Source organism: Mustela putorius, unplaced genomic scaffold (assembly GCF_011764305.1).
Source record: "Mustela putorius furo isolate JIRA1106 unplaced genomic scaffold, ASM1176430v1.1 tig00000695_pilon_pilon_pilon, whole genome shotgun sequence".
In the NCBI taxonomy this organism is placed as follows: domain Eukaryota; kingdom Metazoa; phylum Chordata; class Mammalia; order Carnivora; family Mustelidae; genus Mustela; species Mustela putorius.
In genome coordinates this window covers 8,497,431-8,523,240 of record NW_025421447.1, presented here as the reverse complement: position 1 = coordinate 8,523,240, position 25,810 = coordinate 8,497,431, and the positions used below count along the sequence as shown (strand labels likewise).

The window sequence follows — 25,810 nt, the reverse complement described above, 5'->3', positions numbered from 1 at the left end:
GATACCGCTTTGTGGAATTTACCATCAGCCCCAAATGCCTAAATGGTTAGGACTTAGTGCTACCCTCAAGGTCACTTAAGTACCCGAAGGGTGAGGAACACTTGAGACCGCTGGGCTCTTTGTATGGGAAAGGCACTCAGATCCCAAGTGCTGGAGGGGGAGGGTGCCCAAGATATCCAGATCGGAATTCCTCCATAGCGTTTTATGGAGCGCTTTGAAAGAGCGGATTATTTCTAAACCCTTCTCTACCCACACTATGGTATCCTCTTATTCTTACGTACGCCCTTAAAAGCTTGAGCATGATTAAGCTTGCATGATTAAGAAAACTCTAACATCTTCCCTAGGAACACGGTGCGAGATTTCACGTCTTCCTGAGAATATCTGCTAAGTGGGAAGGCACTGGAGCCAAGAACCATCTGTTCTATTATCAGACATGAGACAGGCAGGTGCAGAACCTACCACAAGCTCTCAGATTCAAAGGTTAGCAGAGACAGCCCCAGTTACTTTCTGGGGTCCCGGAAACAGCATCACTTAATATGTAAGACGATCCTATGATCGTAGGCTTTTATTTTGATTTAAATATCGAGGTCTTTCTGGACTTTTAACCAGAATTGTTAGGAACTCTGCAAAATAGAAACAATCCACAGTTTCTAGGTTTTGCTTATGACTTACAGCGCTGGCTAAAGTTAAAATTTAAGATCTAGCTATTAGATTAGGACAAAAATTACATACCTCTGTATGTGTATGTATGGCCCTGTGTTTGGATGACGTAAAAATCGTGTGGTCTGATCCCCTCACTGGGGACCCCGTGGAATACCCTTGCTCTGCATACGAACCAGAGATGAGGCCTTGGACAGTAATGAGTCATTGCACTTTGCAAATTTCAGTGTGGCCTTGGACACCACACACTCTTTTTTCTTTTTTCCACAGACTCTTCACGCAAGTCTGTGCTGCAGGAGAGGGAAGAAATCGTCAGAAGAGAGGAGGGCAGGACAGACGTTGGTGAGCTCTACTCACCAGACTGAACTTGTCCTTCGCAGGCCCAGTGTCTGCCAGCAGTTTGGTCCTCGGGTTCATTTTCAGAATGTCTCCAGTTGTGGTGCCAAGGAAGAAAAAGCTGTCGTCGGCGGCCATCTGGGGATCAGAGAGGAAAGAGGCCTAAAGACCTATGTTTTCTCAGGGATGCCCCTAAGCCCGGATCGGGGTGGGACAAACTTTCTCTGAGGCCCCAGGAAGACCTACAAAGGTGCTCATGACTCCTTTAATTTCCTCGGACTTTAGGATGGACACGAAGAGCCCAGGGCGCAGAATCAGGGCCAAACTGGGAAGTGGAGGAAATACGGGACTCCAGCCAGCCTGGGGATTTCTATCTAACTAATGTTAGATACACATGCAGAGATAGCCTGCCAGTCCTGGTTCTGAAGATACCTCTGAAGGGTGCCTTGTGTTTGCTTTAATCTCATATTTTCCAAAGTCTATCTGCATAAAACATTGATGTGGTAGATAAGAGAAACAAGTCAGTGGAGAATGGAGTTGTCTGTATGAGTGTGTGAGTCCACATTAAAGATATAGGAATAAGGGCACCTGGGTGACTTAGTTGTTAAGTGTCTGCCTTCGGCTCAGGTCATGATCTTAGGGTCCTGGGATGGAGTCCCGCATCAGGTTCCCTGCTCAGCGGGGAGTCTGCTTCTCCCTCTCTCTCTGCTGATCCTCCTGCTTGTGTTCTCTCTCTCTCTCCCTCAAATAAATAAATAAAATTTTAAAAAAGAAGAATTATTTCCTATTCCAATGCCATCAGGAGGGGCTATGGCCACGGAGTGCATTCTGGACACACGGCTTCAGTCTAGGGGAGGCAGGCATCTGGTGTCCAGTGGCAGAGCCCAAGTCCTGGTAAAACAAGACTCCCCCGGGGCTGTGTCTAGGCAGCTCCTCTCCAGCTCCTAAAGGGAGCTCTGGAAGTGAGACTCGCCCTCACCTGCACCCCCTCAATCAGCATCCTCGAGGTCCAGACCTCATCTCTCAACGCTCAGCCCAAGGTACATGTACCTAAGTATGCAAAATGTATGTGCACGCATGTGCACACGCACACACACACACACACACACACACCCCTCAGTCAATATTATTAACAGGACCTGGTTCCAATAATTATGGACAATCACACTTGGAGTAATACTTACTGTGATACTCATGACTATTCTTTTCATCTGACCCGTTTGGCACTCAGTTGGCCAGATTTTCCTGTTCGGGAGATCCAGTTCCCACACTCGGATTGTCCCACTAAGGAAGAGAGACACAATCAAAGGAATATGCACTTAAGAATCTGCTGATCTCAGGGCGCCTGGGTGGTTCAGTGGGTTAAGCCTCATTTCGGCTCAGGTCATGATCTCAGGGTCCTGGGATTGAGCCCCACATTGGGCTCTCTGCTCGGCAGGGAGCCTGCTTCCCCCTCTCTCTATGCCTACTTGTGATCTCTCTCTCTGTCAAATAAATAAATAAAATCTTAAAAAAAAAAAAAAAAGAATCTCCTGATCTCTTCTCTGTTTTCTGCATTTCCCTGAAAAGGGGGCTGAAGAGAGGAGAACTGGATATTTCTGAGGGTTTGTTAGGCTTCGTGTTCTACTTAAAAGTTTTCACTCGATCAGGGCGCCTCGGTGGCTCAGTTAGGTAGATGCTAATTCGTCTCAGGTTGTGACCCTGGATCGACCCACGCATCTGTCTCCCGGCTCAGGGACAAGGGAAGTGCTTCATCACGGAGAGTCCTCTCTCTTCATGAGAAATAGCAACCTTAGAGCCATACAAAATCAGCATCTGACATAAGACTTGGTATACAGTTGGCATTTAATCATTGCATGTTAATATTAATAACTGTATAAATGTATCACGGTCAACATAACAGCTGAAGCTAATAGTCAAAGGCAGAAAAGATTAATTTAAAAATAGTTTGACCGGACTGCCCAGCTGACTTAAGTCAGAAGAGCCCGTGACTCTTGATCTTGGGGTTTGAGTTTGGAGCCCCACATTGGGCAGAGATTACTAAAATAAATTAACTGCCAATAAATAAATAAAATAAAAAATAAAAAATAGATCAGTCAAGTTCAGTTTTCCTTTTCCTTTTAACCTCCAGAGCTATGCACATAGTAAGTGCCCTTAAATAAGTATTTTGAATACTTTCTTATTTGAATATGAATCTATTTCTTTTTTTTTTTAAGATTTATTTATTTGTCAGAGGAATAGAGACAGTACAGACAGGCAGAGTGACAGGCAGAGGCAGAGGGAGAAGCAGGCTCCCTGCGGAGCAGGGAGCCCGATGTGGGACTCGATCCCAGGACGCTGGGATCATGACCTGAGCCGAAGGCAGCCGCTTAACCGACTGAGCCACCCAGGCATCCCTGAATATGAATCTATTTCTTATTTGATTACTTCTCTTGAGTACTTTCAAAATTAAAACAAAATAAAAAACAAAAACAAAACCAGCTTCTCCGTGGCCTTCCTGGCAGACGTCGTTTGGATGTCAAATCGGAATTTGCAGAATCTCCCGTGGGGGACGTTATCATGGAATATTTGGAGTTGGAAGCATCACGGAGGCGGCTGTGGATGTCTGACCTGAAGTCTTCCTTAAGAGTCCTTGTTCTCACTTACCACTGTCATACCCAGTTAAAGCCCATCTACAACATAGATTGTTCTAAGGAAAAGAAAAAGTTTGGAAGGGGGCAGCTTTGATTCAAGCTTTGGCCCCTGGAGGAACACTGTCCGTGGACATCAGAGTGGGCTGATGCCCACAGCCAAAGCCAAGCTGCTGAGGACCAGTGGGGCCCTCATCGCGCACAGCCTTCTGCAGCCAGGCTGTAACCCAGGAACGCACTGTGTGGTCGCCAGTGGCTGCGGAAGACAGGGTTACACCACCACCTGCTTCCAGCTCACAGCGCTCTCCTACTAAGATTCACTCCTTAGGGGCTGGCTCCCGTTCAGCCAGCCAGGTTCACAGCCACTAAATAAACCTGTCCTCAGAATTAGCCCTGGAACAAATATATGCTGCGTGTCATAAGGAGGGCACAGGACACACAGCAGACATGAGCAATCCCTCACTCTGGCTGGAAAAGGAGCCCCTGGTGTGTGCCTTTCACAGAGGGAGACCACGACGAGCTGAAACAGAGAGTTCCACCCAACATGGACGTTGACCCCACGTTCACAGCGTTCGGAACTTTTAACTGGTCGGCCACAGGAAAGATGATGCTTTCCTGCAGGTTTAACCTTGAACTCAGACTCCAGACCTGCTCTCGCTGCTGTCTTTCTTAGACAGATGCTGGCCTTCAGCTTGGTCCTCATTAGCTGGTTATGAGCTGACCCTACCGGAAATGATCTCATGTGGCTAAGAGCCGAACATCTGAAGCTTCCTGGCCCTTTCGCTTGCGAGCTATCATTTCAGAAGACCTAAATCAAGAGCAGGTGCTGAGAAACGTGGACCAGCAAGTGAATCCGTGCAATTGTGCACGTTGCACTGCGAGCGTGAGTTGTAGGTGGGGTGTTATCAGTCACAAACAGACCAGAATCCAGAATGAATTTAGCAGGGGAGCAGAGCCCTCTACGGTTAGGAAACACAGAATTCTCAAATAACCATATTGAAAAGAACTCCCGTTAAAAGGATTTTTAAGGACTACGAAATCATGCAAATTAGGACGTAAGGTATTGTCGCAGGGCTGATACTGAATTCCCCCAAGTTGGAACGACCTTGCTACGAGTACTGAAAACCCTGACTGCAGGCACGTACTTCCCAGCAGTGACAAACATCTCATCCCAGCACTTCGAGAAGAGCACGGTGGTGGCATTGCCCACGTTGAGGCCGGCCGCGGGACTGCCGCAGATGGCTTCTCTCTTCGCTATGCTCCACACGACCACACTGCCAAAACAAGAGGGACCGAAAAAGTCAGGGGGAGACAGGCTCTCAAAGAGAAGAAACAAGTTTTTTTTTAGTGGTTCTAGAATCAAAGGAAGAAAAGGAATGAAAGAATTACATAGAACCCCAGACGTCCCTGGCGTCACGCTGGATATTGGAAGACAAGCAGGTGACACTTCAAAGGCTTTGACAGAAAATGATAAGGAGGCTGGAAACCAGGGACCCCATCAATGAAGCTGTAAAGACATTTTCAGAGAGGCAAGGCATAAAAATTTACCACCCATTTCTCTCATGTAAAAAGTTTTCCTTGGAGAAGTATTCCAGAAAAAAACAGCGCAACAAAGAGGATGACATCAGGCAGTGCTCGCAAATGTGACCATGTACCAGAGTCACATGGCAGGCTTGGCCAGAGGCTGCCGGGACTCACCCCCAGAACTTGAGTGAGCGGGCTGGGGGATGGGACTGAGATCTCACTTTTCTAAAAAAGTCCCCAGTGATGCCGGTGCTCCTGGTCTGCGGACCCCAATTGGAGAAGTACTGCTTTGGGTTCCCTTTCCTTTCTTCTGGTGCAATCACACAACTTAGCCTTAAACTGAATGTGTTCAGACAATAATACAAATGCTGGGGGAACATCCGAATCAAAATGATAAAGAAAAAGGAATGTGGATGTTACAAACTTTGGTTTCCTCCATGTAGAAGGGATTATCACAGGGCGTCTAAAATCCAGGTGGAACCAAGATGGGTAGGAATGGGGAGGTAGGAGGTAACATAAGAGCCATAATTTTTTTTTCTTAGTAGGAAATTGACAGGGGAAGTGGAAAACTTGAGAGGCATATCCCCCTCCCCCTCAAAAAACACTCTTAAAACCAAGTCCCTCATGCCCAAGAGAAATGACATACATCTACACCAAGTCTTGCACATGAAGTTCATTACTGCATTATGAATAATAGCTTCCAGGTAGGAAAGACCCAGAGCCCCATCAACTGATGGAGAAGATGTGGTGTCGCCATACAGTGGAGTATTACTGGACAGATGAGCCTTGAAAACACTGTGCTTAATAAAAAAAATCAGTTGCAAAAGGCCACCTATTGTATTATCCCACTTAGGGGAGCCAGTCAGTGCAGGCAAATCTAGGGAGATGGGAAGTAGAGGAGCAGTTGCCCGGGGCTGGGAGGGTAAGGGCAGAGCAGGAACAGGGAAGGACCGCTAATGGGCAGAAAGTCTCTTTTTGGAGTGTTAAAATGTTCTACAATTGTTTGTGGTGGTGGTTATACCACTTGACATGTAAAAAATGTCTTTGGGGGAAATATTTCAGCAAAAAGAAGAGGAAGAGAGGGAGAGAGGGAGGGAGAAAGGAAGAAAGGAAGGAATCCACTCGGATAACTACTATGCCAAAAAGTATACAGCCATATACTTTACATGGGTGGATTTTATGGTATGTGAAATATATCTCAATGAAGGTGTAAAAAAAAAAATATCCCAGTGCTCCTGGAGAGAACTCTTCATGCTGGAGGGGATATGAATTCTGAATTCTTGGGTGTAGCTGGACAATATCCTTTCTTTATAAACCATGGAAAAGGATGGGGTGCCTGGGTGGCTCAGTGGGTCAAGCCTCTGCCTTTGGCTCAGGTCATGATCTCAGGGTCCTGGGATGGAGCCCCGCACTGGGCTCTCTGCTCAGCGGCGAGCCTGCTTCCCTCTCTCTCTCTCTTCTGCCTCTCTGCCTACTTGAGATCTTTGGCAAGTAAATAAATAAAATCTTTAAAAAAAAAATGTCACCACCTCTGGGGTCACACTGCCTGGGTGGTTCTCCCCACTCTACTACTTACCAGTTGGTGGCCTTCGTTTATCACCTGTCACATGACCCCGGAGCTCCCACTTCGAGTTAAGGTGATAATACTAAGGTGTTCACCCCACCGCCAAATCAACTGTTGTCATTGATGATGATGATGTCATCTTTCTTTTACAGCAAAAGTGCCCAACTTCAGCTGCATGTTGGAATCGCCTGGGAAGCGTTGAGGCCACCGAAAGCCCAGGCCAATCAAATCCAGCTCCCTGGAGGTGGAGTTAGGTATCCGGGATTTCTGAAACACCCCATGGGATGCCTGGGTGGCCCAGTTGGTCAAGCATGGCCTTTGGCTCTGGTCATGATCTCAGGGTTGTGGGGTCGATCCCCACATCGGGCTCCCAGCTCAGCGGGGAGTCTGCTTCTCCATCTCCCTCTGCTTGTGCCCTCTGTCTGTCTCTCTCAAATGAATAAATTAAAACAATAAAGCTCCCCCGTGGTTTGCAATGAGCATCTCAGGTTGAGAACTCTGGCCCTGTGGTACCATAGGCTTTGCACAGGACACACAGCTGAACAGGGACAGGCCAACAGAGAATGTCCATGGGGAGAGGACGCAGAACATACCTAGAGATTAACGTGAGTTCATTACCTTCCATCATCTGGGCCTCCGAGGGACACCAAGTACAAATCGTTTGGTGAAAAGGCCAGCGCTTCAATTTTGCCCTTGTGAAGTGATAGCCGGGCAATCAGCTCCCTTTTCTTATAATCCCACAGAATGATATCTGCCTGGGGGCAAGAAGACACATCAGAACACAGCCCAGCTTCCAAAGGCTCTGAGGGGAGAGCTCCCCGTCTGGGCGAGAAATAATCAGTAATTGCACTTTTTCTGGAAATTAGATCATGTCTTAACACACACAACGGTGAGAAACCGGCAACAGTTTTAAAAGAAGCAAGGACTAGAAAAATAAAAATAAAAATGAATTAAGCAGGGACTTTTCAGTTCCTGAGCGTTATCAGTCTGCAAGCTGCCGGGTCCGGTGTGAACACCAAAATACTTTATCCTCAGGCCTGGGGAATGAAGACAAGATCAAAGAGGAGGCCAAGGGAAGAAGAGGGAGAGGAAGGATGTGTGCCAGCACAGAGCCGAGCTGGAGAGGGAGCCGGGTTTCTGGGGGGCGGGGGGGCACCTCACTATCTATTGCCAGGGAGCTGTCTTTCACGCATTCACCTTGAAGCCCATGAACGTGACCTGTCCGGAGGCTATGTAAACCCCACTCTTGGAGATGGTCACACAGGAGACGTTGTTGCTATGACCGTGCAGGAAATTCTGTTCCTGGGTGTTAATTGCCTGAATCAGGATCGTGCAGCCCAGAGGGTAAATGAGATGCTCTTGGTCAGGATGGCATTTCAGGCCCGTGGGCACGTGTCCTGAAAGGGAGAGGTTAAAGAAGAGTAGCCATTAAAAAATAAATAAGTAAGTAAAAATAAAAATAGTAGTAATTAGGGGCGCCCGGCTGGCTCCATCCGTAGAGCAGCTGACTCTTCATCTCTGGGTTGTGAATTCAAGCCCTGGGGTTTGACATGGAGCTTACTTAAAACAAAACAGTTAGGGGGCGCCTGGGGCGGCTCAGTCGGTGAAGTGTTTGCCTTTGGATCAGATCCTGGGATGGAGCCCCCTGTTGGGCTCCCTGCTCAGGGGGAAGTCGGCTGCCCTCTCCCTCTGCTGCTCCCCCTGCTTGTGCTCACTCCCCCTATCTGTCAAAGAATTAAATAAAATCTTTTAAAAAAATAGTAATAATTTGGTAAAGTGGCCAATTTTTAAAAAACTGAACGGAAAAGAGAACGCTTTTGGAATAAACCTGATTTCAACTAAAGTAAGTGTGTTTTGTGTGTGTGTGGGGGGGTAATGTAATTTTATTCAACCGACAAGGTCAGCCTAGTATACCACTTCTCATACCCTAACAAGTATAAAATTGCCAGGGGATCTGGTGAAAATGCAGATTCGGATCTGAGGTCTGGAGAGGGGCTGACATTCTGCATTTCTCACAAGCTCTCAGAGATCCTGTCGCAGGTCCAGCAATGTCACTGTTGGAGAGCGAGGCCCCAGGGCCAAGTGTGTAATGCTGAGAAGCAGATTTCCTGAGTGCCTGTCTCCGCAAGTGCAGAGGCATGAGGAATGTGAAGTCACTGCAGAAGTTGGATAAAAATAATTTGGTTCTAAGTCACCACCAGGCACTCTAAAGAAGTCAGGCCCTCTCAGTGTGAGACCCCATCCCCCAACCCCCCATCCTCTAGGTATTTGCCAAGAACCATCTCAAGAACTGCAAACCTTTGCTAAATGTTTTAATATGAAATAGACAGAAGTCCTTCCTTATCACTCAACATGGGTCAGAATTCCTGGGGTTGTGTTTGATAGTGTTTTATAGTATAAACTGTAAAGTCAGTTTGATCAGTTAAAAATCACTTCAAGTGGAATAGTATTCCAGGTGTAGATTAAGGAAAAATAATTTTTATAATAACACATTCGATCTTCTTTCTAAAAGTAGGATGTGTTTTTCCAAAGTCTCCCTTCAGGGTTTCCAGTGGCATTTTCCATTTTTTCAACTTCAATTTTTCCTCATAAAGATCTCACACATTTCTTGGTATGTTTATTCCTGGGTATTTTAAAATTGTTCTATGGCTATTTCCTACTCCATCAAAAGAGTCATAAATATTTATTAATATCATCTTCTGGTCTTTTAGTGAATTCATCTCTTACATTTAACTCCCTCTAGAATTTATTTTGGTCCATAATGTGATTCCGGGAGCTAAGTAGATTTTTTTTTTTTTTGCTCAAATTGCCAAAAATATTTATTGAATAAATGATTTCTCTTGCTTTAATTGAGGTCATTCCTTTTTCATGCAGTAGGTTCTCAAAAGACTAAGGTTTGTGTCTTTGGGAGTGATTTACTCATTATATGTAGAGTTACTCAGTTGTAGTTACCTTATAAGCAATCATATGGCTATCCATATGGGAAAATGTAAAATTAGATCCAACTTCACACCAACCACAAACAGTACATCTCGAATAGATCAAGGACCCAACTGTGACAAACGAGACTCAACGTGTACACAAGTTGTAGGAAAGGACTTCTTCGACAGGTCACAAAAACAGCAAATGCTAACAGAAAAGGCCAATACATTTGTCCAGTTATGTTAAAAATGTAAAGTTTTTAGTGACTCTTGACAAGATGAAAAGAAAAACGGAAACCAGTTGAAGATATTTGCAATGGCCAAGACAGACAAGCATCCTACCCAGAATATGCAAAGAGCTATGGCAGAGAAATAAGAAAGACACAAAGGGCTTTAACAGAAGGATGAGCCAAGGATGTGGAACAGGCAACTAATGAGGGGGGAAAGTCAAAAGCCAATAAACATATGAAAAGGCAGGCAACTCTGCAAGTAATCAAGGAAATGCAGATTACATCTCAAAGGAGATACCATTTCCTCTCCATCAAAATGGCTACAATTAAAAAGGCTGATAATATGGGGCACCTGGGTGGCTCAGTTGGTGGTGAAGCAGCCACCTTTGGTGAGGTCCTGATCCTGGGGTCCTAGGATGGAGCCCCACATCAAGCCCTGCATCAGGCTCCCTACTTCTCCCTCTCCCTCTGCTTGCAGGACCCTGATTATGCTCTTTCTGTGTCAAATAAGCAAATAAAATCTTTAAAGAAAAAAAAAAAAAGCAGGCTTCAGAATGTGTCCAGGATGATATTTCTATAAAATATAGAAATATGCAACTTTGTGCTATAAATTATTTATATATAGCATATTTAATATTTTACATGTACAGTAAAATGTAAAAACATAGCTAGAAAGAGTACACATTACCTTCAGGAAAGTGGTTGTCTCCAAAGAGGGAGAAAGGATATGATAGTGTGTCAGGAGAAAGAACAGAAAATGTGATTTTTTTTTCTTAAAAATACTAACTCAAATAAGAAAAAGTGTCAAAATTTGCTAATTCTGCATGCAATACTCTGTATTCATTGTGCCATCCTAAATTTCTGTTCAACTATTTTATGATAAAACTAAAAGAGCCCTACACTACCCCCTGCATACCATTGTTAACACAAAGATGTGTATTTCTCCAGATTTATTTCTTTGCATTTGATAATTAGGGCTCCTGGTTGCTAGCAAGAAAGGTCGTTTCTGGCAGAACTTAAAGGGAAAAATAATTTCTTGGAAGGAAAAAGCTCACAGAACTGGTAGGAAGTATGGAAAATCAGACTTGAAAAAGAGACAGGACCAGTAGCTAGGCCAGACCAAGAGACATGAACTAAGGAATTCTTATTCCCACTGGGCTCCATTCTTATGCCCCAGTCCTGAAGAGGGGAAGCTCTGGGTGGGCACTTCTGGCCCCCTCTGAGCAATGATGTCACCTTTCTCTGAACTGTCCTCCAATGAGTTAGGAGAGGAAGCCTCCGCCCCTTTAAGACCTGATCAAAGGCAGCAGATACCCCTCTTGGCCTATCTTGGGATTCTCCTCAAATAAAAAGATATTGGGATGTTGAGTAGCCAAAATCACACATGTCCCCTAGAATAAACACATTTCCCTCTTTTCTCCATATATACTCACGTCCACCACTCCCCACCTCTCTCTCTCTCTCTCTCTCTCTCTCTCACACACACACACACACACACACACAGACTTAAACTGTAATATGCTCATACCACATGTACTATTGGGCAAGTTGCGTTTTACAGCTAACATACCTTTCACGTCTTTCCTTGTTCTTGCCCTATAGATCTATCTCATTTTTCTTAAGGGTTATGTAGTATTTTGTACAAAAGGACTATAATTTAAAAAATAATTTACTGGGGTGAAATTCACATAAAATAAACCATTTTGAAGCAGGGGACGATCCAGGGGCAGTTAGTACATACACACTGTCAAAGGACCACTACCTCTATCTAGTTCCAAAACACTGCTGGACTGCAATTTTTTTTTAAGGATTTTATTTATTTATTTATTTGACAGAGAGAATGAGATCACAAGTAGGTAGAGAGGCAGGCAGAGAGAGAGAGGGGGAAGCAGGCTCCCTGCTGAGCAGAGAGCCTGATGTGGGGCTTGATTCCAGGACCCTGAGATCATGACCTAAGTCGAAGGCAGAGGCTTAACCCACTGAGACACCCAGGTGCCCTGCAATTGTTTTTAAACCAATTTCTAACCAATGGACAGGTGGGTTTCCTCCGGTATATAGGCAATGATACAGAGTACCACAGTGAATCCCACAGTACATAGTTCTTTTGGAAACTTTTTTTTTTTTTTTTAGAAGATTCTTATTTATTTGTCAGAGAGAGATCAGAAGCATGGAGAGTGGCAGGCAGAACAGGCAGAGCAGGCAGAGCAGGCAGAGGCAGAGGGAGAAGCAGACTACCTGCTGAGCAAGGAGCCCATGAGGGACTCGATGCAGGACCCCGGAATCATGACCCGAGCCTAAGGCAGACGCTCAACCAACTGAGCCGCTGAGATATCCCTCTTTTGGAAACTTGAATAAGTGGCTCAAGTTTTAGAAGTCCCAAGATAATTCTCATTAGAAATCTTAATGGGTGCTACTACAAAAACTCTTTCAAAAAGGTTGTAAAATTTATGCTTCTGGCAGTAGTAATCAGAGCCATTTGTTATTCTTATCCTACTGTCATCTCTATTTGTAGCTTTGCCCGTCTGAGAAAAAAAGAGTCAAGGTTTTAATAGCAGGGTTTTTTATCTGTTTTGTTTTAACTTTTTTAAAAACTATTTTTTAAAAGATTTTATTTGATTATTTGACAGAGATCGCAAGTAGGCAGAGAGGCCGGGCAGAGAGAGAGAGGAGGAAGCAGGCTCCCCACTGAGCAGAGAGCCCAATGTGGGGCTCAATTCCAGGACCCTGGGATCATGATCCTAGCCGGAGGCAGAGGCTGTAACCCGCCGAGCCACCCAGGCGCCCCTTGTTTAAACATTTTGAGCTAGTAGCCATTTATATTTCTTTTTTTTTTTTAAAGATTTTATTTTATTTATTTGATAGAGAGAGATCACAAGTAGGCAGAGAGGCAGGCAGAGAGAGAGAGGGGGAAGCAGCCTGCATGTCGAGCAAAGAACCTGATGTGGGGCTCGATCCCAGGACCCTGGGATCATAACCTGAGCCGAAGGCAGCAGCTTTAACCTTCTGAGCCACCCAGGTGCCCCGCCATTTATATTTCTTTACCCTTTATCCATTTCAGGGGTCAGCAAATATTTTCTATAAAGGGCCAGACAGTAGGCATCATGGACCACAGTTACTCAAGTATGCTACCATAGTGTAAAAGCGGCCATAGACAACATATCAACAAATGTGCATGGCTGGGTTCTAGTAAAACTTTAAAATCAGAGCATGGGGCGCTTGGGTGGCTCAGTGGGTTAAGCCTTTGCCTTTGGCCCAGGTCACGATCTCAGGGTCCTGGGATCAAGCCCAGTATCAGTAAGCCTGCTTCCCCCTCTCTCTCTGCCTGCCTCTCTGCCTACTTGTGATCTCTCTCCCTCTGTCAAATAAATAAATAAATAAAATCTTTAAAAAAAAAAAAAAAAACCCAAGCCAACAGTCTATAGATTGTAGACCCTTGATCTGTTGGTCTATTGTGGCTGTTTTTAGTTTAGAAACTCTTCGCGTGATAGGATAAACATGGCCTTATCTACTCCAGTCAATTGATAAATGTGGCTATTCTTGTGCCAATATCAAATTCTTAATAACTGTAGCTTTATAAAATGCTTTAATACGCCATACAACTATGTTTGGTTTGCTTAAATAATAAATTCCCATCAAAATACAATACCTACAATAGTCAAGCACCATTACACTTTCACACTCTCAAGGTGAAATTCATAAACTTTAATGTAACTCTGCAAGGAGTTCTAGCATGAAAATGAGAAAAGGGGCTTTGCATTGGCTTCTAATTTGTTTCCATGCGAAAGCTAACCTCTGTCATGGCCATGGGAAGCAATGGAATATAAGGGGCTAGGTATTTATTCTTAGAGCTCGACAAAACAGAATGAACTCGGTCGCAGAGCTCTGTTTTGGAAGCTCTGCACTGGTCACTGGGGTGACCCCCTGCACTCAGAGGTCACTCACTCTCTTTCTTTACCAATGACCTTGTCACCAGCTACAAAGATTTCTCAGATGCACTAAGCTGCCCACTTTCTATCAGAAACTATTAAACCAAAACGAAGAGTCAAGAGCCAAGTCCCAGAATGTGCCTAAAAACTTTAATCTTTGATGGTTCTGCATCTGCATTATCATAATTTTAAAACTTCCAGGCAACACAACGCACTTTTTAAAAAGGTTTACTTTTTCTAAATCATAACGTATTGCTTGTTTCCTTCCTTCACACCCAACATCAAGAGCACTTCCTCCCACCACCCACCCCTTAAATTTCAAAATAACAGGCAGTCCTAAATAAGATGTGAACTGAACCAGCAGGTCTCCCCTGACCCGAGCATCTTTCCTCTCCAGCTCCCCCTGGCGTCCTCTCCGCCTTTTATCCGGGTCTGAAATCCTCACCATTAAGAATTCTTGGGTTAGGGGACAAGACCATTCCCTAAAGCAGCTGCTCACACCCACGTTCAGTCCCCAGCCCGTTCTCATTAGCACATCAGCTGGGGTTCTAGGAGTTTCTTGGTCCCAGGGGCCGAGGGGCGGGCAGCTCTAGGGGCTGCGCGAGGGCTTATGGCCAAGGTGGAACTGACCATGGGGTGAAAGATTACGGCCACCCCACTCATCCTCGATCCCGGGGAGGAGGCCCTTGTCCTTTCTAGGTGCTGCGAAGCCTTCCTAGTTCCTGAGACTTGGAGCGAGGAAGGGACTCCCCGGGGCCCTGGGGCAGAAGAGAGCTTGGCCCTGGCCAGTGTCCCGCGCTGCCTTCCAGGTGCACCCGAGGTCCCACACCGGTGTCCCCGTTCGCGCTACTCGTCCCCGGGGCTCGCAACCCGCCCAGCCCAGACACGCTCGAGGCCTCACCGTTGAAGCCAATCACGGCCTCAAGCTCCAGCTCGGCCACCTCGGCTTTGAGCGAAGTTTGGTTCTCCATCCCCAGGAGCTTGGGCTCTCCCCGCTCTCAGCTTACCGCGGCGTAGCGTCTGCCTGTCGGTATGGTAACGGACGTGCGCATGCGCTCCGGGCTGCCGCGCCCCGAGCTCGCGCTGCAAAACGAGGTGGGCTTTCCCCACTCCCCTTTCCCTGGAAATTTAAGGTCGCTGAGTGCACGCTTTCCCTCCACGGAAAGCATCTGTGACTTTTTTCGCAACTATAGAATCAGGCACTGATATAATGACCACTTCTTTGGGTCCCTTGTTGGAAGCAGGGTTGAAAAGAATTTTTAAGCTTTTTTGAACTATCACTTTACGTATAAAGTTCACTCTAAGTGAGTTTTAGTAAATTTACACAGCACAGTCGGGCCGCTGTGCCCCCTGTCCAGTTTTTTGTTTGTTTGTTTTGTTTTTGTTTTTGTTTTTGTTTTGAAGCGGGATGAAAATTCAGGTAACTGCTGGAAGTGTTGAGATGCGCCCACCTTCCCGGGAAAATGCTCAGATTTTTGCCCAACAGTTTAATTTTCATTGGGCCAGGCTGTTCGCGTCCCTCAGGGGGAACCGATTAGATTAGATTGCTCCAATCTGACGTTCCCCGGGGGCCGCTTCGCTTTCGCGATCATCCTTTCCAACCCCAGGTGTACGCTCCCCGGGCAAACGCCGGGTTGCGGTCGCGCCCGGTCGAACCGCGGGGTGTGAGCCGCTCGGGCCGCCGTAGTCAGCTGCCGCGAGCAGGAAGTGTCCGACAGCGGCGGCGGCGGGCGGAGACTGCACGATGGCCCCGGACCCCTGGTGAGCCCTGGGTGAGGGCGGCCGCGTCGAGGGTCCGCGGGGGAGGCCGGGCTTCCGGGGAGCGGACGGTAGCCAAGCTTTGGGGCTGGGGGAGCCCCTCAGGAGAAGGGGAGGGGCCTTCCCGTGCCCAGGGGGACCGCGCCGCGTCCCGCCAACCTCGGTGCTCGCGGGGGTGGCCCGGGAGGGGAACCGGGTGGACACTGGGGAGGTGAGGACGAGTACCGACTCCCGGACACATGCGTTTAGTCCTTCTGGGCTGCCTCTGGCCGCGGGGACTTCCCGCCCGTCCTGCTGCAGAGCTGGCTGGTGGTGCAAGCTTCCTTGGACTGCGGGGAGAGTGAAGTCCGAGTCACCTTTTTGTGGAACGCCGGTGCATCGGGTGACCTCCCCCCTCTTACCTCCGGGTCTGAGAAAACCGAGGTTCAGAATCCACGGTCATCCGCCGGTTAGTAACCAGTTGGCACTAGGACCTAGATCTTGTGGGCCCTTCAAAAAACTTAGAGGAATCAGGGAGGGAAATTACGCATTTGTTTGTAAGGCGGCTAACCCTTCCCTGAGTCAGGCTGTTTCTGCTGCAGCAGCTCTGCAGTTAAAAAAAAAAAAAAAAAAAAAAAAAAAAAAAAAAAAAAAGCTGGAAAGGGTTATTTCTTCAACAATTACATCCCAAGGACTGAATGATGAAAAGCAAGTTCTGATCCTAAGGAACATCTTGCTACCTGCATGTCGGACTGGAGTTTTTCGGTTTAATGATTAAAAGCATATCCTAGCTCTGGAAAGTTCTTGTTAATATTTCTGGCATAATTTATAATTAAGTTGTAGGCACTGTGACTACTAGAATAGGTTGCAGGATCAAAGCATTACTTCCGCTCTGGGTTAACAGGGCCAAATGGCTCACTTGATTTAATGATTTTTTTTCCACCTAATTTTAACACCTGTTGTACACTCTGATAGAAAAATACCATTTCCAGAGAAAAAGAGCGCCACATCTTCAGCTCTGTCATTTGGAGTAATAGCCGGTACTGATTTTTAAAAGGAAAGCGTATATACTATGCGTATATATTATATATCACGTACAAGTATCTCCAGCTTCTTGAGACTTTACATTGTGCTACTTTGGTTTTATGAAAGACTTACCTTAGTACTTCTTTTCGCTAACCAAAAGAAATCAGAAGAGGGTTTTTGCTTTTATGAAAAAAGAGGGGAAAGCAAAGCTAGCCTTCAGTGTTTCTTTTGTAGCAAAAGGTCATAGAGACATTGCATTCCCCAGGTCCAGGAGAGTGATCCCCCACTCCAAGCTCCTTCCAGGAAACTACATTCTGCATCTCAGCATCCAGCTCTCATAGCTTTGAAATGTATCTGCGAGCATCCGGGCTTTATCTTGGTTTATTTTGTGTATCCCTTAGCAAGATGTGCCCCCAAGGTATCAGAAAAGTCCCAGAGAGGTTATTTTTGGGGGTTTAGGAAAGCTCAAAAAACGTTTCCATATATATTTATGGTAATTGGCCCCTTTGCTTTTACACCATTTCGGCTGAGGAAAGGTTTTGTAGGAAGACTATTTTTGGATAGTGAGGGAAACCTGCGTGTTTCACAAAGCAGAGCACATATCTCCGTGACATAAAATTTTTACAGAAAGGATGATTTTTTCATGGTACGTAATAATGCATGGTACATATAATGAATAACCATAATTTAATTATTTCCCTCTTTGTACCTCTTTGTAATGTTAGAGTTTGTTTTGTTTAGCTATTACAAAGACTCCCTTTTGTTCCATTCCTTATTTCCTCCACTTGCTTCCTAGAAGTGGAACTATTGGATTGAAGGATAAGAATATTTTTAAGGCCCTTGATATGTATTGCTAAATTGCCCTCCACCTCCTGGGAGCTAAGCCCCTCACTATACATAAGGTAGGAAGTAAAGCTCAGAGGTGGCTGTCCATGTAGATTGCTGGAAGCCATCACTGGACCCCAGGCCTCTTCTCCAGTTTATGCTGAGAGCACATCACGTTCCCTCGTACTCTCAAGTAGTTTGACCCAGCAGCTTTCTCCCCTGACTACTGACAGTGAAACAGTGAGGGAACTCTGTTGGGTTAGCATCAGCTATCTTGCAAAGTGGATTGCTGGTCAGGAGGGCCGAAGGGAGTACGGAACGGGACTTTGACAAAACCTATAAAAACAGACTTGACTACATACAGCCTTGCCTTCCTGCTCTTGAAAAACCATAGGTCAATGATGCTTTACTCCTGAGTGATATCCTAATGTTGAAAATGGAATGCTTGTTGGCTAATTGAGCATAATAATAAAAAAAGTGGAATATAGCAGTGACAGCTTTAATGGCGTATCAGAGCAAAGGGCAAGCTCACTTTTTAATGGAGGAAGCAAGGGATGACTGCCTCTGAAGTGGTTCTTTGCTGAAGCTAATTAACTTTACTGCTGGGGCAACATATTTGTTGATGATACATTATTTCTGGAAAAATTACAGTTTAACAGACCTTACCAGTTTTGTATTCTGGTTGGGCCTTTCTTGGGTCCCTTCTAAAAATTGTTATGGAAGGTAAAATACATGCAAAGTGGGATAGTATCATACATACTATGACCCTGTGTAATGTATAATATAACCCCTTTATACTCATCAATGGATTCCTGTAATTACCAGTATTCCCCCATACTTCATCATCCACATCTTTCTCCCCCCTGAGATTTTTTTTCCCTGAGTAAATCTCATACATATATGAATTTAACTGTGCGTTAAGTGTTTTTGTGCCAGAACAGGAGATCAGTCCATGGTCTGGAAACTTCTCTTTGCTCCTCTTTGTGGATTCGTTGTCTCTGCCTTTTGGCATCACCATCCTCTGAGTCACCCAGGCCTGGAAGCTCCAATCATCCCCTTTCTCTTCACTCCTCCTATCAGATAATTAAGCCTATGGTTTTTCTCTTAAATTTTATGTGATCTGTTCATGTTGTGGTCCCATCCTTTTAGCCCTGTGCCTCGCAGGCAGTAGATACTGGTGACCCGTTCTAGAATTGGAGAGCTGGAAAAGTCTTCCTGTCTCCCGCCCACGTCTCTCTCGTGCCTAGCCATTTGTGCAACCGAACGCAGATTCCTGAACTAGTACCTTAGGCACTTGTATGCTTGATACCGTGATGAGGCTGCCCATGACCTCTAGGTACAGATCGGAAGACCCAGGGGAGCTTTCACAGTTCCTCGTGTCCAGGTTGAGCCCCATTCAAGTTCAAGCAGAATGCATGGGGCTGGGGGCCAGGACTTGGCTGTGATGTTGTTGTTTGAAGATTCCCCTGGTGAGTCCAGCCCTAGAAAAGTTTTAGGACCATTGCTCTCCAAAGCCAACATGGGAAGGTGGGGAGTGGGAGCGAGTTATCTGGGGTTTTGGCCTTCTGCATTTCACAGAACCTCTTCAAGGGCTCACTCGATGTGTGAAAGGGTCCCCTACAGCTCTAAAGCCCTCTTTCAAAAGTCTCAACTGATTACTCTGGTGTTCAGGGCTCTGCAGAAACTAGCTTCCATGTATCTGTGCCCTTTGATGTCGAATCCGCCCACCCAGGGCCGCTCAGCCAAATGCACCAGGCACATGTCCTTCCATTTCCTTCCTTTCACCCTTGCTTGCTCCTTGGGCCTTTTGCCAAGTCAAGGACGTGCCCCTCCCTCCTGCTTCAGCCTTGTAGTTCAGCCCATGATGTGCCCTCTTGGCCCAGCCTGGTCAAGTCTGAGTGCCCTAGGCCATCAGTTACTCTCGTTTCCGGTCTTCATTTGGAAGGAGCTGCTGTGTCACACCTTATTACTTTTCATAGGTGTGGTATGGGGCCGCAGAGCCAGACCTAAGCTCCTCTTTTCAGAGAGGACGATATGGGCGGGGAGAAGGGAAGATGTGGCAGAGCTGGAGCCAGGACCAGTTTCCTTACCAGCCTGTTTTCTTTTTTTTTTTTTTTTCTTTTCTTTTCTTTTGGATTGGTGGAAGGGGCAGAGGGAGAGGGAGAGAGAATCTCAAGCAAGCTCTGTGCTCAGGCCAGAGCCGGACCTGGGGTGTGATCTCACGACCTTGAGATCATGACCTGAGCTGAAATCAACAGTCAGTCACTTAACCGACTGAGCACCAGGCACCCCTTCCTCCTATTCTCTTAATTATGTGTTGTATCCCCTGCTGTTTTTTGTATTCGTGAACATACACACACTTAACCATGAATATTTGCATGAGGCTGCTTTACTGTGTATTGGGGAGTTGCTAAAGATCGTGCTTCTTGGCATGTGAAGTTCAGAATGTAACATTTTCCACCCAGGACCTGGCCCAGATCAAGGGCTCGACTGTCCCCCACTGCTGGAATTACTGTAGAAAGATTGCCAAGGGAAGCGATTGGAGATTGTTTTTTCCATCACTGAAAAACACATTTGCCAAGTTGCCTCAGTGTACGAATACTGCGTGGGAGTTCAGAGATTTTGAGAAATGGATCATTTTACTTTTTCAAGCAGAAATGGGGACGTTAGGACCAGTAGCAGTTTTCAGTATTTGGTGCTGGGACAGTGCTGGGAAATAGGTTGGTTGTACGGAGCAGACCACCTAGTAGGGGAGACGCAGTGTGTGCACGCACCTAGCTTTTCTCTGTGAAACAGATAGAAATGTGATTTGGTCACATTTATTTAATATTGCCTCTGACTCTCTCTCCACAAATATTTTTTTAAAAAATGTTTGACAGTATTTTGTCACAAAAGGGCAAAATGAGAGACAACTGGGAATTCATTGTGAGTTTTCCAAAGCCTCAAACGCTATGAGTACAAAATAGAAACTCAGCAAATGCTCTGAGAGCGTTCTCGTAAGTTTAGTTGTCGGGAGGGTGTGTTTCCCATGTCCCCAGAGCATTTTGTTTTAGGATAAATAGTACTTCCTGTGCCTGTTTTGTAAAGTTCTTCCCCTGCTGGCTCCTTCCTCACCTTGCCTGAAACTCTCTGTTCTCTTATCCTGCCTTATTTTTCTTCTTAGTGCTTGATATACTACGTGTTTATCCTCTGCTTTTTCTCCCTTCGCTAAGCATCTTGAGCAAGGGGACCTTGTCTGTTGTGTCACTGCTCTGATCTCCAGGGCCTGTAGTAGTGCTTGGCAAGCGGAGGTCCTCCATAAACATTTGCCGAATGTTCTGGAAGTGAATGGATTCAGACACATAGCCATGGACAGAATGGCAAGGTGGTTAGGAGCAGAGGCTCAGGGCCGGACAGCCTTGGTTTACAGCTGGGGTACCACCTGGGCAAGTCTCTCTACCTCTTTGTGCCTGATTTTCTGCCTTGGAAGGTGGAGATGGAAGTGGGACCTGTCTCCTTGTGTTTTTGTGTGGATTAAGTGAATTATTACGAAAGAAGCATTCAGGATAGAGCCCAGCACATTGTACTTACTGTAATAGCAACACGCGTCCCTATGACTGTCGCTATTACTACCCTCCCCTCCTGTTTGAATCCGTGGCTAGAATTAATAAAACTGAAACGCAGATAACATGGATGTCTTCTTTTAAAGAACCTTAAACCTTCTTCTCCCTTTACGACTTTGATGCAGGTTCTCCACATACGATTCTACCTGCCAAATTGCGCAAGAGATTGCCGAGAAAATCCAACAGCAAAATCAGTATGAAAGAAATGGTGAAAATACAATCAGGGTAAGACCAGGAGAGAGTTAGTACTTGAAGTGATTTGTTTGAGCTTGGAGGTCTGAAAACCCTCCTCCTGCTGAGGTTCCGTGTGTGTGCGCACGCATGTGTGTGAGTGAGACAGTGGAATTGACATTATAACCAATCAGATGCTCGTTACGACTAAGACTAAATGAAGCGTGACACTTGTTTAATGTCTCCTACTTCCCCTTACAAGTATCTGACAATTTCATAGTCTAGTTCAAACCCCAGACAATGAATCTCCCAGGCTTTGCAGGACAAGAGGTGACGTCTTGACCTCTTGGAAGATCTGTTCTTGCCAAAAGGATAATAACCTTTTTTTTTTTTTTTTTACATTTTACGCGTAAAAATGTAAATAGCTTACAGGTGCTACAAAAACAGTGGCAGGATTTGACTAGGAAATCTATTTTTTAGACGCTCATGAGTTCATTTTAGCACCTTTTTTTTTTTTTTTTTAAAGATTTTTTAATTAATTTATTTGACAGAGAGAAAGATCACAAGTAGGGGGAGAGTCAGGCAGGATTTGCTAGGGCTCGATTTTTTCATGACCTCATGAGTTCATTTTAGCCACCCCCTTTTTAGCACCTTTGATCCCAGTCCAACACCATGTCTCTTTCCAACCTTCCCCATTCTAAATTTGTATTTTTCTTTTCCAGCAGTCAGAATTTTGGTTTCCAAAAACTATGATCTCTTTTTGCCCACTTGGTCTTTTATTGTTTACAGAAGACAGTTTCAGGATTACTACACAAGTACTGCCACAAACACTACCTTTGAATTTGTCTTTATTTTTTTTAACTTTTTAAAACTAATATCCCACTATTAATACTGAGGTTATTCTGTTCTAAAGTTACTAAAATGGATCCTTTTTCCCTGTGTTTTATGCTATCCTTTGCATCTGTTTTTATTCATTTTTGGGTTACTCTTGAATCCCCATCACTTATGTCCCCCATCTGCCCCACCCCACCTGTCCTATGATAACCACCAGTTTGTTCTCTGCAGTTGAGTCTGTTTCTTGATTTGTCTCTTTTTCGTTTTCCCTTTGTTCCTTTGTTTTGTTTCTAAGATTCCACCTGTGAGTGAAATCATATGGTATTTGTCTTTCTCTGACTTATCTCATGTTCTAGCTCCATCCATGTTGCAAATGGCAAGATTTCATTCCTTTTTTATGGCTGAGTAATATTCCAGTGTATCTGTATCACTTCTTTATCCATTCATCTACCAGTGGACACTTGGGCTGCCTCCACAGCTTGTCTGTTGTAAGTAAATCTGCTGTAAACATTGGGGTGCATGTACCCCTTCGAATTTGTGTTTTTGTATTCTTTGGGTAAATACCCAGTAGGGTGATTACTGGATCATTGGAAAGTTTTATTTTTAACTTTTTGAGGAGCCTCCATACATTTTCCACAGTGACTGCACTGGTTTGCATTCCCAACAACAACACAAGAGGATTCCTTTTTCTCCTCATCCTTGCCAACACTTTTGTTTCTTGTGTTGATTTTAGCCGTGCTGCTGGGTGTGAGGTGATACCTTGCAGTTTTGATTTGCATTTCCCTGATGATGAGTCCCACTGAGCATCTTTTCATGTGTCTCTTGGCCATCTGGATGTCTTCTTTGGGGAAATGTCTGTTCATGTTGTCTGCTCGTTTTTAATTGGATTATTTGTTTTGGGGGTGTTGGATTGTATCAGTTCTTTATAAATTTTGGATACTAATCCCTTATCAGATATGTCCTTTGCAAATATCTCCTCCCATTCAGGAGATTGCTTCTTTTGTTTTGTTGATTGTTTCCTTTGCTGTGCAGACACTTTTTGCTTTGATGTTCTCCCAGTGGTTTATTTTTGCTTTTATTTGTCTTGCCATAGGAGAGGTATCTAGAAAAGTGTTGTGAAAAGCATTGCTACTGCCAGTTTGTACTGCCTGTGCTCTCTTTCAGGATTTTTATGGTTTTAGGCCTCATATTTAAGTCTTTAATCCATTTTGAGCTTATTTTTTTGTGTGGTGTAAGAGAGTGGTCCAGTGTCCTTCTTCTGCATTTTGTTGTCCAATTTTCCTGACACAGTTTGCTGAGGAGACTGTATTTTTTCCCATTGGGTATTCTTTCCTGCTTTGTCAGAGATTAATTGACCATAAAATTATGGGTTTATTATATTAATTTTTAGTACTTTTTTTTTTTAATAAAGATTTTATTTATTTATTTGACAGATCACAAGTAGGCCGAGAGGCAGGCAGAGAGAGAGGAGGAAGCAGGCTCCCCGCTGAGCAGAGAGCCTGATGTGGGCTCGATCTCAGGACCCTGAGATCATGACCTGAGCCGAAGGTAGAGGCTTAACCCACTGAGCCCCCCAGGCGCCCCTAATTTTTAGTACTTCTTATATGTAACCATTTTCATTAAATTTGGTTTATTTTTCCCGTGTTAACTTTTTGCAGAAATAAACATCCGTATGTTTGTGTGTGTTCTCATTTCTTTTGCTTTTACACAAAAGTTACTCTTGTGTATCTTTTTCTTTTCATTTAATACTATATCGTGGTGATCCCTCCATATTTATTTACTTAGATTTTTGCTGTTCTTCTTTTGGGCTGTATAATACTCTCCTGCATGGATACACTGTGGCACATTTAACCTAAGGATGGGTGTTTGGATTGTTTCTACACTTTTGCTGTTATGAAACATGCTGCAGTAAATACCTTTATGCTCCCCCGCCCCCCACCTTATGTTTGTGGAGGTGTTTTACAAGGGTGAATTCTCAGAACTAGGATGTATGTGGTTTTTTTCACCTGTTGCCGAATTCCCCTCCATAGGGGTGCTTACCTTTGGTACCCTGATCAGCAGAGCACAACAAATGGGGTTGTCAGTCTCCGGAGTTGTTGCTGGTCAGATAAGTGAGACATAGTATTTCAGTGTAGTTTCAGATTTGCATTTTTCATTTACTAATCAAGGAAAGTATGTTTTCACATGCTTAAACATTATTTACATACATTTTTCTGAGACGTTCTTGTCTTTTGCCCAGTTTTTTTTATTGGGTGGTTGGTCTTTTTAGTCTCTATGATTTCCTTATATAATACAGAGATTTAGTTCTTGGCGATAGATTGTAACTTATTTTTTTTATCATTTGTTGTTTGGCTATGCCCATGGTATCGTCTGCCATGTGAAAGTTTTGGATTTTTTAAACAGAGTTGGCTAATGATCTTTAAATGCCTCCACATTTTCATTTATAACTTCTGCTATTCTGGGATGTAAGGGCATTTATTCCTGTTTTCTTGCAATAAACCAGTGGTTTCACTTTTTACATTTAGATCTCATTTAGCTGGTGTCATCCTCTTGGATAGTTTGATTATTTCCAATTATAAGTGAGTTTTCAGTGTGGCTAAATCATTGCCCACGTCAGAGTAAGTTTCTTAGTGTAGACTTTCTGGATTTAGGTCGTATGAAATCTTAAGCCTCTTGTACATATAAGTCTGTTTCAATTCTGATTATCTTTTTCAAATCTTTCTCATTCTGTTAGGAGGTGAAATTATACAATAGATTATTATGCATTTTTTAAATTATTTATGTGACTGAGCATGTTTTTATTTATTGAATACTTGTATTTCTTCCTTTGTGACTTACTGGTATATGTCCTTAATCTAACCTGTTATTTCTTTTTTCTTTATTTTTTAAAGATTTTTATTTATTTGAGAGAGAGAGAGAGAGACTGCGAGAGGGGAATACAAGCAGAAGAGGGAGAAGCAGGCTTCCTGCTGAGCAGGAAGCCCAATGTGGGGCTTGATCCCCTAACCTGTTATTTCTTAATCTCCGTGTTCTTTATGTGTATGTTGACTATATTCAAGCTTGATCTGGCATATTTGGTATCAGTATTTTTTCTCTTAGTTTGGCTTTTTATTTTATAAATGACATTTTTTAGACTTGTACTTGTTTTTTTTTTTTTTAAGATTTTATTTATTTATTTGAGAGAGAGACAGTGAGAGAGAGCATGAGCGAGGAGAAGGTCAGAGGGAGAAGCAGACTCCCCGTGGAGCTGGGAGCCTGATGCGGGACTCGATCCCAGGACTCCGGGATCATGACCTGAGCCGAAGGCAGTCGTCCAACCAACTGAGCCACCCAGGCGTCCCTTGTTTTTAAACTGGATTTGAAATTTTCAATATTTTTAAAAAGATTTTATTTATTTATTTATTAGAGACACAGCGAGAGAGGGAACACAAGCTGGGGGAGTGGAAGAGGGAGAAGCAGGCTTCCCGCCAAGCAGGGAGCCCGTTGTGGGGCTTGATCCCAGGACCCTGGGATCATGACCTGAGCCGAAGGCAGTCACTTAATAACTGAGCCACCCAGGCACCCCAAAATTTTCAGTATTTTTATTTATGGTCTCTTCTTTTAGAAAGAGGAGAGATCATGGCGATAAACATCTTTCATAGCCAGAGACTGTATAAATATTTTATCTGATCACCTAAATAATCTTTAAGCTTTCCTTCAGTTTTTATTTTTAAGCACATATTGTTAAAATATTTGAAGTTTATTTTGGTTATGTTGTGGGCATCTAATTTTACTTTTTTTCCCATTTGCTAAATTATTCCCTACCTTACCCCCTCCAAGATACG

General features: G+C 44.4%; 2 protein-coding genes across 11 annotated transcripts in view; one reads left to right on the top strand and one right to left on the bottom strand.

Annotated features, from left to right (window-relative positions):
- The window catches only part of CFAP52 (cilia and flagella associated protein 52), a 36,383-nt gene extending 21,551 nt beyond the window's left edge, over positions 1-14,832 (bottom strand). The window contains exons 1-6 of one of the 2 annotated variants that reach the window (XM_004760170.3): positions 14,693-14,832; positions 7,912-8,111; positions 7,333-7,469; positions 4,772-4,900; positions 2,181-2,280; positions 1,018-1,134 (exon numbers count right to left, since the gene is read on the bottom strand). In XM_004760170.3, the coding sequence (XP_004760227.1) occupies positions 1,018-1,134; positions 2,181-2,280; positions 4,772-4,900; positions 7,333-7,469; positions 7,912-8,111; positions 14,693-14,762 (753 nt within the window). In that variant the 5' untranslated portion in view covers positions 14,763-14,832. Of the gene's footprint in view, positions 1-1,017; positions 1,135-2,180; positions 2,281-4,771; positions 4,901-7,307; positions 7,470-7,911; positions 8,112-14,692 lie in introns of those variants that run through there. The other variant, XM_045083377.1, reaches the window with a different exon arrangement.
- Positions 14,833-15,401: 569 nt separating this feature from the next.
- The window catches only part of STX8 (syntaxin 8), a 243,525-nt gene continuing 233,116 nt past the window's right edge, over positions 15,402-25,810 (top strand). For 5 of the 9 annotated variants that reach the window (XR_006607668.1, XM_045083381.1, XM_045083379.1 and 2 more), the window contains exons 1-2: positions 15,402-15,552; positions 21,107-21,206. Coding sequence is in view for 6 of the 9 variants with exons in the window: in XM_045083381.1 (XP_044939316.1) it covers positions 15,536-15,552; positions 21,107-21,206 (117 nt within the window). In the remaining 3 variants the exon portion in view is untranslated. Of the gene's footprint in view, positions 15,564-21,106; positions 21,207-25,810 lie in introns of all 9 variants that reach the window. The other 4 variants (XM_004760175.3, XM_045083383.1, XM_045083384.1 and 1 more) reach the window with 3 other exon arrangements.